This window comes from Cydia fagiglandana, chromosome 8 (genome assembly GCF_963556715.1).
Source record: "Cydia fagiglandana chromosome 8, ilCydFagi1.1, whole genome shotgun sequence".
Lineage (NCBI taxonomy): Eukaryota > Metazoa > Arthropoda > Insecta > Lepidoptera > Tortricidae > Cydia > Cydia fagiglandana.
Window position 1 is genome coordinate 10394934 of NC_085939.1, and position 16861 is coordinate 10411794.

At 35.2% G+C, this 16861-nt stretch overlaps 1 protein-coding gene across 2 annotated transcripts in view; it reads right to left on the reverse strand.

Moving 5' to 3' along the window:
• The window catches only part of LOC134666638 (nephrin-like), a 198402-nt gene that overhangs the window by 32769 nt on the left and 148772 nt on the right, over positions 1-16861 (reverse strand). For both annotated transcript variants that reach the window (XM_063523853.1, XM_063523851.1), the window contains 2 exons: positions 16025-16187; positions 6309-6505 (listed from right to left, as the gene is read on the reverse strand). In XM_063523853.1, the coding sequence (XP_063379923.1) occupies positions 6309-6505; positions 16025-16187 (360 nt within the window). The remainder of the gene's footprint in view (positions 1-6308; positions 6506-16024; positions 16188-16861) is intronic.

The following is a 16861-nucleotide window of genomic DNA, read 5'->3' on the forward strand; positions in this document are numbered from 1 at the left end:
AAGCATTTCTAGCCTCGGAGGCGATAAGAAGCGTGCGTCTAGTCGAGGAGGGCGGAGTACAAAGATGGCCGCCACCCGTCATCATACAAAAAAATCTGTTCTGGTCTTGGTGGCTACTAGGGCAAGTTTGGTATCATTTTCGTATAAACCGAAGACGTGGAATTCATTGCTGATATTTGTTTTTTTCAGTTTCATAGTAATTTTGCAAGAAAAACGTAAAAAGATAAAAATTTGGGATGGAGGTTTTTTTGCTTTGAGAGCTAATAACTTTTGTATAGTAGCCAAAAGTATCATACAAAAAATACTATAATAAAGCGCAATTCATGCAGATTCTAAACATGTACATGTTTAGTAATATCCTACTGCAAAAAGATGGTGAAAAAATAATTAAATGACCGCAGCGCGGGTAGTTGGACTCTCGCTAGGCGGCGTTTATCTTATAAAATGGTCGAGTACGAGTATCTACGTAGGTAACTATGCTTACTTTGCTAGATTTTATGATGACGAATAAAATGCTTTCTGTATATTTAATGTCCGCAGTTTCCAGTACACAGACATAATTCTGGTATAGGTTAAAAAAATACACACAGGTATCCCCATGTCTAAAGAGGAGGGCGGCTCGCTTAACAAATAAGATCATGTACAACCGCAATTTCAGGTTGGGTTAGGTTAGGTTAGGTAGGTTCGGGGCTTCGTTGGTTTGTCACCAAGTCATACTTGCATAACCTATATTAGTATGACAAATATAAATAGCTGTTATGATTTCTAAATGTAAGCTCTCCGCATAATAGTTATTTGTTTTACAAGGGGGCAAAGTTGTTGTTTAACCGCTCGTGCTAATATTGATACCCGATCAAGCGAAAGATTTCAAAATTGAACCACGAGCGTAGTGAGTGGTTCGAAAAATGGAATCTTGAGCGTTGTAAGGGTTTCAAAGAACGAGGGTTAAACAAAATTTGCCGCCGAGTGAAACACAGAATTTTTCACCACACCAACCTGAAGCAAATATTAAATGTAAAATATCAAACAAAATCAAACCAAATCAAATCCAAATGAATGTTATGTGCAGGTTGAAGTTATTTATTAAAAACAACAAGTAAGTACCTATAAAATTACTTAAAGTGAGTTATAGCATGAAAATTATCGTGAAAATAAATATTTTGCCTCTTCCTAAGTAGTACAATTTCTCTCATAAATAGTGTTTTAATATTATCAGCAAAAATAAGAGCGCTATTTTATTAGAATAATTTCATTTATAATAGTTATTTCTCGGACCCAATTTTGGACCCGGGTATATCCTTAAACTACGTTCAAAAGAGGGGTATGGGCACTGTAAATGTCATCTCGCTTTGTGTGGTAGGGCACAGCACAGCGGATGTCATTCCAGATCTATCCGAGCAGAGCCCAACTGGGGAACTACGTACTTACCTCCACCTTACAGAAAACACCGGTCAAATAACACTAGGCCCCACTCAAATCGTTGCAAGTGCATTAAAATTAAAGTGCATAAAATTATGTCTGTATGATGAATTATGTATGGATGAAAGTATTTTATTCGTTATCATAAAATCTAGCAAAGTAAGCATACCTACGTAGATACTCGTACTCGATCATTTTGTAAGATAAACGACGGTCCGCAAGATAAACGAAAGTCCAACTACCCGCGCTGCGGTCATTTAATAATTTTTTCACCATCTTTTTGCAGTAGGATATTACTCAACGTGTATATGTTTAGAATCTGCATGAATTACGCTTGATTATAGTATTTTTTATATGATATTTTTGGCCACTATACAAAAGTTATTAGCTCTCAAAGCAAATATCTCCATCCTAAATTTTCATATTTTTATGTTTTTCTTGTAAAATTAATATGAAGCTGAAAAAAACAAATATCAGCAATGAATTCTACGTCTCCGGTTTATACGAAAATGATACCAAACTTGCCCTAGTAGCCACCAGGACCAGAACAGATTTTTTTGAATGATGACGGGTGGCGGCCATCTTTGTACCCCCCTTCCCTTATTGCCTCCCAGGCTTGAAATGCTTAGAATTACTCAAAGATCATATGTGATGAAGCTCATAGCTTAATAAATTTTTTTTGGGTCAGCTTCATAACTGACTCCGCTATAGGTAAAGGTTAATTATAAAATATACCTAGTGATTATTTTAGTCTATTTGCCTGGTCTTTAATTTGCTTATTTTCGATTGTCATGTTGTTAAAAAGGTTCCATAATTCGAATTATATGAGTTGCAAAATCATAACGGCAAACTCAGGTCTGTCTGTTTGAGCCATCAAAGCTAAAGTGCGGTTTCGATGCGTATTTTTTTTCGTGTAAAGCGAGTTTCCTCGCGGAGGTTCTTAGCTATGTTTAATCGAAATCGAACCCGCAATTTGATGGGTGCCTATTAACTCTTTTCATAAATTATGTAGGTACGGCTTTTTAGCATAAGAGGATTTTTTTTGGCATACAGTATAAGAGTGTTTTAAAATTTTTAATTGCGTAATATAGCTTTGTAAATAGATAATATGTTTCTCTTGTCCCGTCTTGCTCAAATTTATAACAATGAAACCTACGATACTGTACTACACAAATTATAAGTTTAACCAGTCAAAGGACAACATGGTTTTATAGGGAACATTAAACTGAAAAGAGTTATTATGCCAATAAAGTTGAAATTGGCTAAAAGCCAAAATGCAGAATGTGGATACTGTCAAATGAATAGCGACATTTATTTCGGATCGCGGCCGAGTAGGCACCTTTTTACGTGCAGTATTTCTGCTGACCAAATTAGGGATTGGACAGTGTTATGAAGAGCTCTCAGCAATAATTCCAAGAATCGCATCATAATGTAGTTATTTCGATCTTTTCGTACACGAAACACAGCTACTCGGGACATTTGGGTTATTTTGGAAGCTAGCCGGAGACAACCAAGGCTCGGAACTGGTTTTCTCTTCATACAAAAAATACCGGTATTATTACGTTCTTTGGTTTATTATTTCAGTTTTGATGGGCCAATCTAATAATACGAAGTCGTTACCTACATAAATACATGATTCAGTCCTACGGAAAGAGCATAAAATTATTAAAAATGTTGGGCTATTTTGGAATTTTAAAAAAACCGGTTCGAGCCCTAGAGACAACACATACCAGTAGATGTAGTAGACCCTTTCGAGAAATAAATAAAACGTAAGAGGTATTATTTTGATTATTGCTGTATTTGTTTGTTGACAGATGCATTTAGAGTCAAAAGAAGCGATCATTATACAAAAAAGCAATGTTACATGTTACCTTTCTTTTAAGGAATAGGTAAACTAAAAACTTAAAAACATAAATATATAGATTTTAAGACTTTCTATATTTTTCGTCAGGCATAGCAATTACTAGCTTTTATATCTATCTTTGTCTATAATTAGGGTTTAAAAATATTGTCCTCGTAGCTGGCGGTGAATACTGTGGTAAGATTTTATGCACTTCACAGGTAGGGTCACACCTAGCTAAGTGCACGGATTTTGCAATAACAAGGATTCAAATTTCTATAAAACTACAAGTATGACGTTTATAATGACACTTCCACACTTTGTTTTGTCAAAGTTAATCGAGAGTTAGTTTACATAGTACGGACTCTAGTTTATATATCACTCAACTTTGGTAGTTGATTAAAAATAACTTCAAGCCTTCTATGTAAAGTCATCAACAAAATAATTGTAATCATTAAATTATAAGTATTCATAGAAACTAGCTATAACAAGATTCAAATCGTTTCAATATCCACAAATTGCTGACTACATTATTCAAGTGCCGTTCTGAGTGCAATGGAAGTTTGCATTCAGATGCGAATTCGAAATTGTTGCCTATAAATTTTATATGAAATGGGACTTGATACCAGGTACGGTGCAATAATTTCTCTACGTTACAACTATTACTTAACGGAGGCTGATTCGAGTTATATAGAAAGTAGAAATTTAATTTTAAACTACAAATTCCGACTGAAATAGCTTTGCCGGGTTAATTAACATTAGCGTATTTGTTTACGTTTAACGCCATCACGAAATTGAATTACGAGTACGAGTATGTAGGTATCTATATGAATAACATATCACTTGTGGAAGGTAAAATAAATAAGCAGCAGTTAGAGGTAAGGTGACAGTCCATTTCCAACGACCGCTGCATTACTGTTCATTTTACTATGGAAATTGACAATGACACCGACGCGTTCAGTAGTGGTAGTGCAGCTGCGGTTAGAAATGGAATGTTACCAGTATAGCGTTCTGACTGCGGCAGTATTGCGGCAGGTACTTCAGAGAGGCGCGAACCTCGTACGACGTGTTGCCTCTCTGTCGCACTTGTAATTTCGCACGTAAGTGTAACAGGGAAGGCAACACGTCGAACGTGGTTCGCGGTAGGCCCTCAGTTCAGGGCTATAACCGCGAAAATCGAAGATCGCAAATTGCGGGGATCTTTCTCTTTTACTCCAATGACTAATGTAGTAAACGAAGCAAGTTGTTGTATGGAGACCCATGCATTAATTCCTCAGTCGATGAAATTTTGCTTGGTTATTGTATAGTATGAGCCGAAACTAACATTATAAATATCCAAAAAAAAACCGGCCAAGTGCGAGTCTGACTCGCGTTTCTAGGGTTCCGTACATAATTCCGACTCACGCCTGACTGCACATTTCTAATAGGTTTTCCTGTCATCTATAGGTAAAGAACTATTTTGTGTATTTTTTTCAAAATTTTAGACCCAGTAGTTTAGGAGATACAGGGGGAATGGTAATTTTTTGGCTATTTGTATTTTCTTAAATAACTTCGAACCTATGTATTTTTAAACTATACAAAAATGTATGTCCATCTTTGGGTTACTAATTTACATATGTGTACCAAATTTCAACTTAATTGGTTCAGTAGTTTCCGAGAAAATAGGCTGTGAAAAACAGACACACAGACGCACGAGTGATCCTATAAGAGTACTTTTTTTTTCGTTTTGAGGTACGGAACCCTAAAAACACTCCTAAGTTAGGTATTTATACGTAAACATACAAATCTGTTTATTTATTTAACCGAGTAATTCCTCCGTCCGAAATTTTTTTACCAAATAAGTTATTGGTATTTCTGCTGGGATTTTTTTAATTGTTATGTCATATATTGTTGCAATACGTTACATGAATATTTCCGGTGGAGACGAAAATTTGAACGGAGCATTTTTCCGTAAAAAGATATTAACGATTTAAGACTTTAGGTATTTACTTAAATACTATTACTATTATTCTTTGGATATTTATACAATACTTTTTATTTATTGATACTTTATCATACTGTAAAGTTTTTTCTGGCTGAGGAATTACTGCGGGGTCCACTACCTTTATTTACTACACTATGACGGCGCAATTAGAGTGACAGAGAAAAATCCCTGCAATTTGCGAATTTCGGTTTTCGCGGTAGCCCCTCAGAGGTCCGTCGCTCGTGAGTGTGACGCGTTGACGGATAGGCGAACAGACATATCGACCCTACGAACTTTCACGTGACTGAACAAGCTAGAGTTCACAATGAAGGTCACTGGGTCCATTAGACCCATTAGCAACTGCTGAAGTGGATCAGGCCGATTTAACCCGACTGCGACTTCTTCCGCTCATAAGCCGACCTATAGTTCGTTTTTTTAGCATTAGAAAGAACTTGAAAGAAGGTAAGCGATCTTAACATGTCTTTTAATTGAAAAAAGCTTTTTAAAAATCAGTAACTATTACTTATGAAAGCAGAAGAAAATAAATGATCGTATTAGATTCATAATTGTTACATATTTGCCGTATCTTATTTATAAAATGTGTTTTTAAATTAAAAGACACATCAAGATTGTTTACCTTATTTCTAATGCTAAAAAAACGAACTATAGAGTCGCTACGGTTAACCGCAACCGCAAGCAGCATGATGTCACAGAACAAATGTTATATTTAACTTAAATGGAGCCTGATGCAAAGTTTTTAACTTTTTAATCTTAGTCATACTATAAACTACGTACCCACATCACCACCAATTTTTTTTATAACCAGAATTGTCAATTTGCGTGTCGTTTTTGAAATAAAGTATGTTTCACTCTCTTTATTAATTAGTTACCATCTTTTTCAGTTTTCATTTCTGCCTGGCAGCAAGGAAAGATAATATCTAATATTATTATGAATTTTCGGTACCGTCCGTTATTTCGTACTTTTGATATAGGTACTGTATTTTAGGCCGCAGACAAATTCGATTTCCTAATTGTTCAAACTTGTTTTAAACTGTTTCATCAACAAAAAAGTAAATTATGACTTACCGATGACATCTAAAGAGATCTTATGGTTTCTTGTGGGCGACACTTTGAAGTCGACCCGGCACCTGTACATGGCGCGGTCTGAGGCCTGCACATGGTGCAGCCTAAGTGCTGTAGGTGAGCTCGGCAGCCAAGCCGCTCGACCGCCAAGCGAATCGTCAGCCCAGTGTGCTGTGGGGCCTGTCACTCGTCCATCGAAACTATAAATAAAGAAGAATGATTATAATAATTATATACCTACAGGATGATTCAGGAGACGTGAGCAGGACTAACACTGCGCATTTCGTAAATTATAAGCAACTGTTTCGTATCAGTATTAGTGAGGTTAACGTTAATTTTCTAGAAAAAAAAATACTAATTTATTTACGACATGCATGGTCACCCTAAAATCAGAATACTAAACTACCGATATTCTGTGTCAAATTGAATGCCATCACTGTCATCACGGTCTGGTTACTTTTGAAAACTCGTATCTCACTCAAGTTTGACAGTTTATTTTCTTCGTACTCAAAATGCTGCCATTACGGTTAAAGATGTTTTATGTTTATTAATTAGGTCTTGTAGGGTGACCATGATTGTAGAGAATTAAATTTACCCTCACCAAAAAGTTAAAAATAGGAAGAAGTGTGGTTGTTTCACCTAAATACGACAGTGATCGATCAATTATCAGTTACTGAGTGTGCAGGATTAGTCCTGCTCACGTCTCATGAATCATCCTGTATACCTATTTGTTTATTTAACACATGTTATGAGGTGGCATTCATTTAAAGATCATCAGATCGGACCGGATTAAATCAAACCGCAAAATAATGGATGAAAGTAAACTAGCACTAGCAGTCCGCTTCGGCGCTTAAATGGCCTGGTTGGTCATCTTTAGTCTAAGACACCTACCCCGACTGTTCTGACTTTTAATCCAGGCATAGGTGCGCGAGGATCTCAAAATTTTGGTTAACTCTTCGGTATGAAGCTGTTTGCTTCAACGAATATCGGGGCAATGCAATGGTCGTCGGGTCAAAATCCCTTATAGTGGTTGTTACTTGCGCGAGGTCTAGGTGCTTGCTGGACTTGTCTCTTTAGGATTTCACGAGATTCTCATAAATAGGTTCATCGGTCTGGCACTGTGATCGATTTGTTTACCACGAATAGTCTCATTGGTTACTTTATTTATTGTTATTTTAAACAACTGACTGACAACAAATTCTTGTTTATTATTTTACTACCTACTTATTGATCACCATTCAAAGTATTATTTTCGTTACACAATACCTTTAGAAATTAGGTATGATATTGACGTTGATATCTCATTGATTACTTCATCAAAATTTCATGGGCTTTGAAAAACATTCGTCGTTTTTATCATTACCAAAATCAGTAAATATTTACTACCTGTTTCGTCAGATTTTTGGTAGGTTTGCAAATATAACGAACGAAGAAAATGTTATGAGAATATTTAATATTCTCAATACATTTTGTTCCTTCGTTTTTTATACCTACGTCTATAAGTGTGTACATTATTACCTATACCTTCTTTTATGACATGAGCTTTCCAATTTATATAGGTAATAGGAATATCCAAGTATCTACTTTCTACTACTTATCTCAATAAAAAAATAACTAGTTAATAATGTAAAACATGGAAGAAGAAGTCGAAATTGCTCCACTGTACCTAACTTAATATGGGGTATACTTAGGTCAAATTGGGTCAATTTATATTTTACAGTACGACGCAATTACAAGCAATCTAAAATAATTATTGTGACAGAATGACTTTGAGCCTAAGCCATTTTATTACAAACATTAAATTTGGAATCATTTTAATATCGTACATGGCATTCATTTCAACAATGAACTTATATATATTGATTACTAGCGGTCACGCTTATTATTCTACACTATTTTGTAGACCTTGAGTGCAAACGTTTTAGTCGATGTGAAAGCTAGGTAAATTATATTCACTACTATACAGTTCGATTTTGTTACTCGTATGTTTGACCATACCCTGAGTACGAGTATTGTAGGTTAGGTTTTACTAAACAACATTTATTATTGCGGAAATCCCGAAAATACAAAAAAAAACCGCTGTCTCATACATTTCGCCGAGTTATATGTCAATATGTTTTATGGAACAGTGGATCTTTTTCGCAAATTTTCTACACAGTAAAAGTACTTCATATATTAATATTAGTACGACCTACATATATTCACGTATGTTTAATAAAAATCTATTTTTCTAAACACTGATCATAATGAAATGCTAATCTCACCTTGCACCTGACTAGCACCTGAGGCTATAAATTTTCCATGAAAACATTGTACCTATTTTAATTAAGATGTTTAGAAAAATAATGTTTTTTCTGCAACGCGCCTTAAATTTCTGTTTGTGATCACTATTGACGTGTTGCGACCAAAAATAGTTGTCAGGGCAGCGAGAGTATTTAACCACTACGTTTTAATAGGCGAGACTCTCATACCAGCGAATAGAACCAGTTTGCATGGCAAACTAATACGTGAACGCCAAAGAACCGTAGAATAGTAGGTACCAATAAAACAGACACAAATAGCGTATTATGCTTTACGTTTGCGTTTTGTATCGATATTGATAAAATAGAGACGGTTGGAGAAAGGGCTTATGTCAACAATTTTCGTAATGGAAATTACAATATTTATTTAATTGGACTAATACAGGGTAAGACTTGAATATGGAGCTACTCGTATAATAAAATAAACTTTTCCTGTTATTTAGTTATTTATTACTGTTTGATGATCCAAGGCAATGTCAATGTTTAAATAAACATTACAAGGAAGAAGAAGCACCATTTCATCGAGAAGTGAATCATAATTTATTATCAAAACATTTTTCTTCAAACATATTTTCTTCTATTTAAGTTTAATATATGAGTGGCAAAAAAATCCACTGAATAACTTTGGAATTATGGTTTACACAAAACCATCCTCTATAATTTTTACTTTTCTTTTCACAAACAAGAAAGTTGTTAAAATCACACAACCTCTTCATCGCAATCCAACAAACAGCCAGTCTAAATGGCAAAAGTAGCAATTACACACTCAACAAAATTAGCCCCCGCAATTCGTAGGTCGTTAACATCTACCTGCTTGAAATTATAATTTATCGTTAGCCATTTATATTCCTGTGCGGGGACAGTCAGCGCCTTGCGAGAATTCTACACAATTAAAAGGCGGCAATTGTTTTTGCTTAAAAGCACGAAATTTGAATATAAATGGGCGCGAATAGGCATAATGAATTCATTTCGCTTGTTGTACGAACATCTACCACTGAGTCTGATTTAGGCTATTTTTCCCACATTGCATCCCCTCTTTTACTTATAGGGTGTCTTTTAAGAGTTGTTTCGTAAGCAGATTACAACATATTTTTAGCATTTGCACAATTCATAACATTGTAAAACTTAAAAGGTACTTATAAATTATTAAAACTTTATAACGAAAACCTTAACTACACATAAATATTTCATAGCACCCGCCGGTCCTAACACCGGCTCACACTTACTAAGCCCAGATCATCAATCAACTTCGAGATGCTTGATGCAATAGAATGTATATAAATTCGTCATAATCGCTCATGAGCTAGGCGACAAAGAGGATAGCTAAGGGATTTTGGTTTGGGTACACATAATATACCTATTAGATTATAATAATAATAAGGGCGAAAATGAACCGCTTTGCCTTGCAATAGACATACGTCATTTTATTCAAGAGAACATTTAAACGTTTACGGGCTGTTGACCGTTCTGTTTGAAATAGGGAAAATATGAAGGTCGGACTGGGGATCATAGTGCTTCATAGATATTTTGTAAAAGTGAATGATATGCTTGTCAGCTCCTTTTTCATGTTTAGTTGTCAATTCTACCGAAACAGTTGCATATTTAACATTAGTTTTCTCTGAAACTGCTTTCATTTAATTTTCACATTAGCTGTCGCAAGCAAAAAATTAGAAGAGTAAGTAATGACAGCACGGGCTAATGAATGTGTTTCTATAAAACGACATACGCACTGTGAATATACATATTACAAAATTAATATACCATCGCAAGACATACCGTAACCATTAACGTAAGCTAACTTTTTAGTTCGTTTCTTGCACATATTATTTAAAAAATTGTTACCAATTTGTGCGCAAAGATAATTTTCACTTAACTTATTGATTTGTCAATCTGTCCTGTCCTGTGAATTTTATTGTATTAAGTTACACACATGGCTCAGTACTATTTTCAGAGAATAACGAGATGAGTAAAATAAAAAAAGTTTAGTGGTTACATGTTCCGCTTCGTGTAGAAAGAAAATATAATAAATATATATTTTTTTCTAACATTTGGTCACACTGACTCGTAACTTAAACAATGGCTACTAATATTATTTTTTTATTGTATTTGGCATTAATTACACAGCTGTCTGGTCTGGGACTTTGTGACAATGATCGTAATTTAAAAATATGAAAAACTGCACCCAGCAAGAAAAATTAAAAGACGAATTTGGACGACCCCGTCATACAAACGTCGTCCTCATTTTTCTTCTCTGAATATTAATACTATTGAAAATATTTTAATGCAATTATATGTATATCAGCCACGCTATATAGCTGCCTATAAAGGTACCCCTTCATTTGATTTTTTTTTGTCGAATTTTAAATGTTTGTAAAACTTAAGGAGCATATTAAAATTTGCATGGACATTGTTTTCCGCTCCCAATTCTTATACTAAGAAAAAAAATAAGTCGAACAAACCCTTCGTCTAAGGTTAATATCAGATTATGGAAAATTATTTTCCATTACGTTTGTTGTTTTGCTAATGTCACAACAGACAGAGAAAAATGGGGACTACGTTTGTATGGAGTATGGAGAAGCGCCCGTCCCCTTTCACCTTAATAGCTCTTTGTAAAAAGTAAATTACCTACCCAAAACGTACAGTCGACGTCAAAAATATGTTTACACTTTTGCACCTTCCTCCTTTGTAATAAGGCGAAAAATGTAAACATATCTTTGACGTCGGCTGTACATAAATAAAAAGAACGGAAAACTACGAGAAAATATTATTATATTTTCAAGAAGTAAATCTGTTGTTCAGCAAATGAATTGCGTGACAAAAACATTTTTAGGGCCTCAATAAAATCTTTGGTACCTACAATATAAAATTTATTGGACTTTTTTTCTAGTGACAACGAAAATACTTCGCAAAATGAGAGTAAATAATCTTGGGCCTTATCATGTGGAACCAGAGCGGACTGTTTTGGTTAAATAAATTACCTTCATGAAAATGGAAATAAAATTATTTGTTCCGTATTGCGTATTCATCATGTAATGGAACTGGTTTTTCGTGAATTATTTTTTGAAGGCTTAAACGTCTTGAGATTTTCATTCATTCGCGCATTCATAATGTTAATAAAGGTAGCAATAGGCGATCGTACCACTTATTTTTTAGAGTTCCGTACCCAATGGGCGAAAACGGGACCCTATTACTAAGACTCCACTGTCCATTTGTATGTCTGTCACCAGGCTGTATCTCATGAACCGTGATAGACAGTTGAAATTTACACAGGTGTGTATATCTGTTGCCGCTATAACAACAAATTCTAAAAAGTACGGAACCCTCGGTGGGCAAGTCCGGCTCGCACTTGTCCAGACTTTTCCTTGCCTATGGTTATGTTCGTAAATTTTGTACATTGAAACTATTAAGTTTTAAATAAGGATGTGTCCATACACTTGCAATGCATGTCCACCAACTTCTAAAACGTGTAAAGTTTTACACTCGAAAACAAAATCATAGTTTTTACTTGATATTTGCAGTGTAAAACAAATAAAAACATTAGTAATTTTATGGTTGACTATCCATACAAAAGCACAGAACGAAGTAACTTAGCGTTAGTATAATATTATGTTTAATATGTTTCATTTACAGACGATATTAGATTATAATAACCAAATAATACCTACCTAACGTCTCTCTCATCACAGCTCTGAACACGTCCAAGATTGAATGGGAAAACTGCCAAAGTAAAGATGACAGTTAATTAATTCAATGACAAATGATCTTCAACGTTGCCATGGCAGAAGCCTATTTACGTTAAAAATAATATAAAACTTGTTAACTTGCAATACATTTTCAACTCTAAGCCCTACACAGATAAATCTAAATTTAATTTAGAAGCTTGCATCGATCGAGTTGGATTGTGTTTACCCTGTGACTGTCGATAGAGATTTGTTCCAGTAAAACGGCTTTTTTTCTAATCCCATATAGACCCGGAGCGCTCGCTCAATGCAGGTTATCGTATCTCTGTTCCACAAACATAAACGTATTAATAAGCTGTGACAAACAACATGTCGTTTCACAAACAAAATCCCGGGCACAAAAAGCCGTTTAATCTGATCAAACATTTTGCTCTCCCAGCATTTGTGCCCAAACTAATTTGGCACTCGCAGGGTCGGTCATGCATAACAAATGTGTGCCGGAGCGATTTATAAAATATTCACACATTGTCAGACAGCGATTTAGCTATGAATCTTGGCTGTCACATATAGTATACACATGCGACAATGTAAATGTTATGCAAATAAATGTAAATATGATAAAAATATGAATAATTTATATGCAAGTGAGTAATTTTATATTTTTACCAATAGATTATTAATGAAATATATGTGTATTAAAAATTATGAATATTTCTGTTACTTGTAGGCACATAGGTAATATTAAATTAACTTCATAAATATTTAATTGCCTCGCATAATTAATGGAAATGTCGTATGCAACCATAACGACAACAACAGGATAGGTAACAAAATTGAAAACTCAAATTAACCAAAATAAACCACCCTCAGTGTCAGCACCTGAAATTAAATAATAGACCCTTGTTCATGACATTATTCTACTACTCTTTCTAAAGCTAAAATCTAAAAAGAAAATGTTATACAACATGTTGTTGCGTCATTTTTCGATACCTAGTTTTAATTTCAATACCTGTTTTTACCCGCGCAATTCAACCAAAATAAACTCTTAACAGGATTTAAAATAACGTTCCCAATTTACTGTAGAGCAAAAAAAGAAAAACCCCAATCGCAAAATGTCGCAGACAATACGTGGTAAGGTTATTTTTCAGGTCGTTGTTCTGCACGCGAGCTGACTAAAAAATAAAAAAAGCGAAAAAATATAACAGGTCTGTTGAACTGCTTGAATACGACCAGCAAATTTACGTCAAATATCAAGTCAACACGAGCTTATGAAGACTCGTTTCGTGGTGATCGTGAAGAGGGCGTTGTAAACATTCGTATGTAAGCTTATGAATATGTTCGCATACGTTCAAGCATACTGAGCGTGAGTTTTATTTTATTCTTTAAAAGAGTTCGTTATTTTCGTAAGTACCTTCCTTCATTTTTCCGGTGCTTGTATTATAAAATTGGATGTTGGTGTTTTATTAAAGGTTTAATTAGTAAATCTAATATATTGAAAGTTTATTAGTATATTTACTTTACATAATAATATTACATTTGTGTAACTAAATAAAAATAGTGTACGGTCAGCCAAGAAAGTAGTCTAACACTTTTCAACTCTATCAATCAGATGATAGAGTCGAGAAGTGGTACGAGGACACCACTTTCTTGTCAGACTATACCTAATATTTATTTAATAAATGCTTATGTCCTAAGAGTCCTGAGTTAATCATCAACGCAGAGGCAAAACTAAAGTAGCTAGAAAGAGTTTTTTATTTTAACTAGAAAGTTGCTTATGTATATGCATATTGTGTATAATAAATAACAAGCAATTTTGAAAAATTCAATCCCTAAGGAGTTATATGGATGATGAACATTTGTATGTGGTACTAGTTTTATTTTAAGCTAGGAACTATAACTTTATAAACAGGTATTTTATTTAAATACAAGAAAATGAATGCAAGTCTTCTTCTTCTATTCCGCGCGTTATCCCGGCATTTTGCCACGGCTCATGGGAGCCTGGGGTCCGCTTGACAACTAATCCCATGATTTGACGTAGGCACTAGTTTTTACGAAAGCGACTGTCATCTGACCTTCCAACCTAGAGGGAAAACTAGGCCTTATTGGGATTAGTCCGGTTTCCTCAATATATTTTCCTTCACCGAAAAGCGACTGGCAAATATCAAATGATATTTCGTACATAAGTTCCGAAAAACTCATTGGTATGAGCCGGGGTTTGAACCCGCGACCTCCGGATTGAAAGTCGCACGCTCCTACCGCTAGGCCACCAGCGCGCTTAAGAAAATGAATGTGTTTTTGAAAATTCATCTCCTAATGTCGTAAGAAAGGAAAGTATTATTGGGATGGATCGAACATGTTTTTAAAGTGGGCTACTTGAAACATTGTATAGATAAGGTAGATAAGGTAACAATTTATTTGATGAAACACTATTACAGTGACAAATGAAGGCACTAAAACGATTTCCAGCTTGCTGAGAATTCATTCCTCAAAACGCTTTTTACTGATCTAATTTGATTGGCCTATTAGAAAGACGTAACGTGTAGCGTTTTTGTAATTTCATGCCCACTGAACTAAAAAAGGGGTTCACTGTTTGTATCGAGTGTGAAAATTTTTAATAATACAAATGTAGTCCTCAGGAGGAAAACTCCCTGGACATCATGGAAAATATTTTTACACAATTTGAGAAAAAAAAACCGGGCAAGTGCGAGTCGGACTCGCGCACGAAGGGTTCCGTACCATAATGCAAAAAAAAAGCAAAAAAAAACGGTCACCCATCCAAGTACTGACTACTCCCGAACGTTGCTTAACTTAGGTCAAAAATCACGTTTCTTGTATGGGAGCCCCATTTAAATCTTTATTTTATTCTGTTTTTAATATTTGTTGTTATAGCGGAAACAGAAATACATCATCTGTGAAAATTTCAACTGTCTAGCTATCACGGTTCGTGAGATACAGCCTGGTGACAGACGGACGGACGGACGGACGGACGGACGGACAGCGAAGTCTTAGTAATAGGGTCCCGTTTTACGCTTTGGGTACGGAACCCTAAAAATCAGATCCGCTCGTTTGATGTTTTCGATTTATATTATTACATGTTAAATTAAAAGAAGTAGAGTACGAGTCTAATAAATCTGGCCGAGATAAATAAATGCAATTAGCTATAAAATTTTCATTGTGTTAGAAAGAAGCCAACATAACCGAATAACATGCATTAATGGAACAGAATCTAAACGAGCATTTCAGTCAAATTCTTAGATTGTGGCATCTAGGACTAGGCAAAATATGACATCCTGACTGGTGTTAGCTATGTTCTCCACGGGTGTCTTGTCAGTGACTGATATTAGTTACAACTCATGTATGACACTAAGTACCTACCTTCCTTTAAGTCATTCCCGTGAGGTGCGTAATAATTTTTAGGGTTCCGTACCCAAAGGGTAAAAACGGGACTCTATTACTAAGACTCCGCTGTCCGTTTGTCTGTCTGTCACCAGGCTGTATCTCAGGAACCGTGATATCTAGCCAGTTGAAATTTTCACAGCTGATAAATTTCTGTTGCCGCTATAAAAACAAATACTGAAAACAAAATATAAGTACTAAATATTTAAGTGGGCTCCCATTCCACAAACGTGATTTGCTGTTTTTTGTGTAGGTACGGAACCCTTCGCGCGCGGGTTTTCCTCTTGTATAAAAGATCTATTACACACGAAATATCGCGTGTATCGTGCGTGCTAAAACTTACCTGTAAATAGGCACGTCGTCCTTGTACCATACTACAAGCAGCAGGGCATCAGGCGGCTGGGGAGACCGGGTGTCGCACGGCAGCGTGGCCTCGCCGCCCGACACCCCTGTCACTTTGACAACGTCCAGAGATTCCGCCCTGGCACTCGACAACGGCCGGAGACCTGTTGACAAAAGGCAACTATGAATTTTGAACGCTTTGTCCGCTGCAGGTTTTACGAACCTTACTTTTAACAGTATTCAATTTAAAAACCTTTGATACACATACAGGGCGATTCAGGAGACGTGAGCAGGACTAACACTGCACACTCAGTAACTGATAATTGATCGATCACCGTAGTATTTAGATGAAACAACCGCACTCATACCTATTTATTTTATTTTTTAATTTTTACAATCATGGTCACCCTACAAGACCTAATAACCTAACACGGATCAAAACCTTCGTCAGTGTTTCTAGTTTATATTTCCTTCAAATTCTCTTCAGTTCCTTAGTGGATTAGTTTATGGAGAAATAATTATATTATAAATCAAACATTTTTACACTAGCTATCTATCACCTATATTTACCAAAATAATGACACCTGCACCTTATAGAAATATGGAAATAGTATTTTATGCAACAGTTTTATAAGAGGGGTCAAAAAATGTGAGTGGCGTGGGTAACAATGTGAGCCGAAGGCGAACATTGTTAATAAATACGCCATGAGCATTTTTTGACTACTTATACAACGTTGCATACAATGCTTTTTCTATGAGTAGGCAATATTAAATAAAATACAAAAAAATATAAACAAAATTTTATTTATGAAAATGTCAATGTAAATTTTGGATAGTA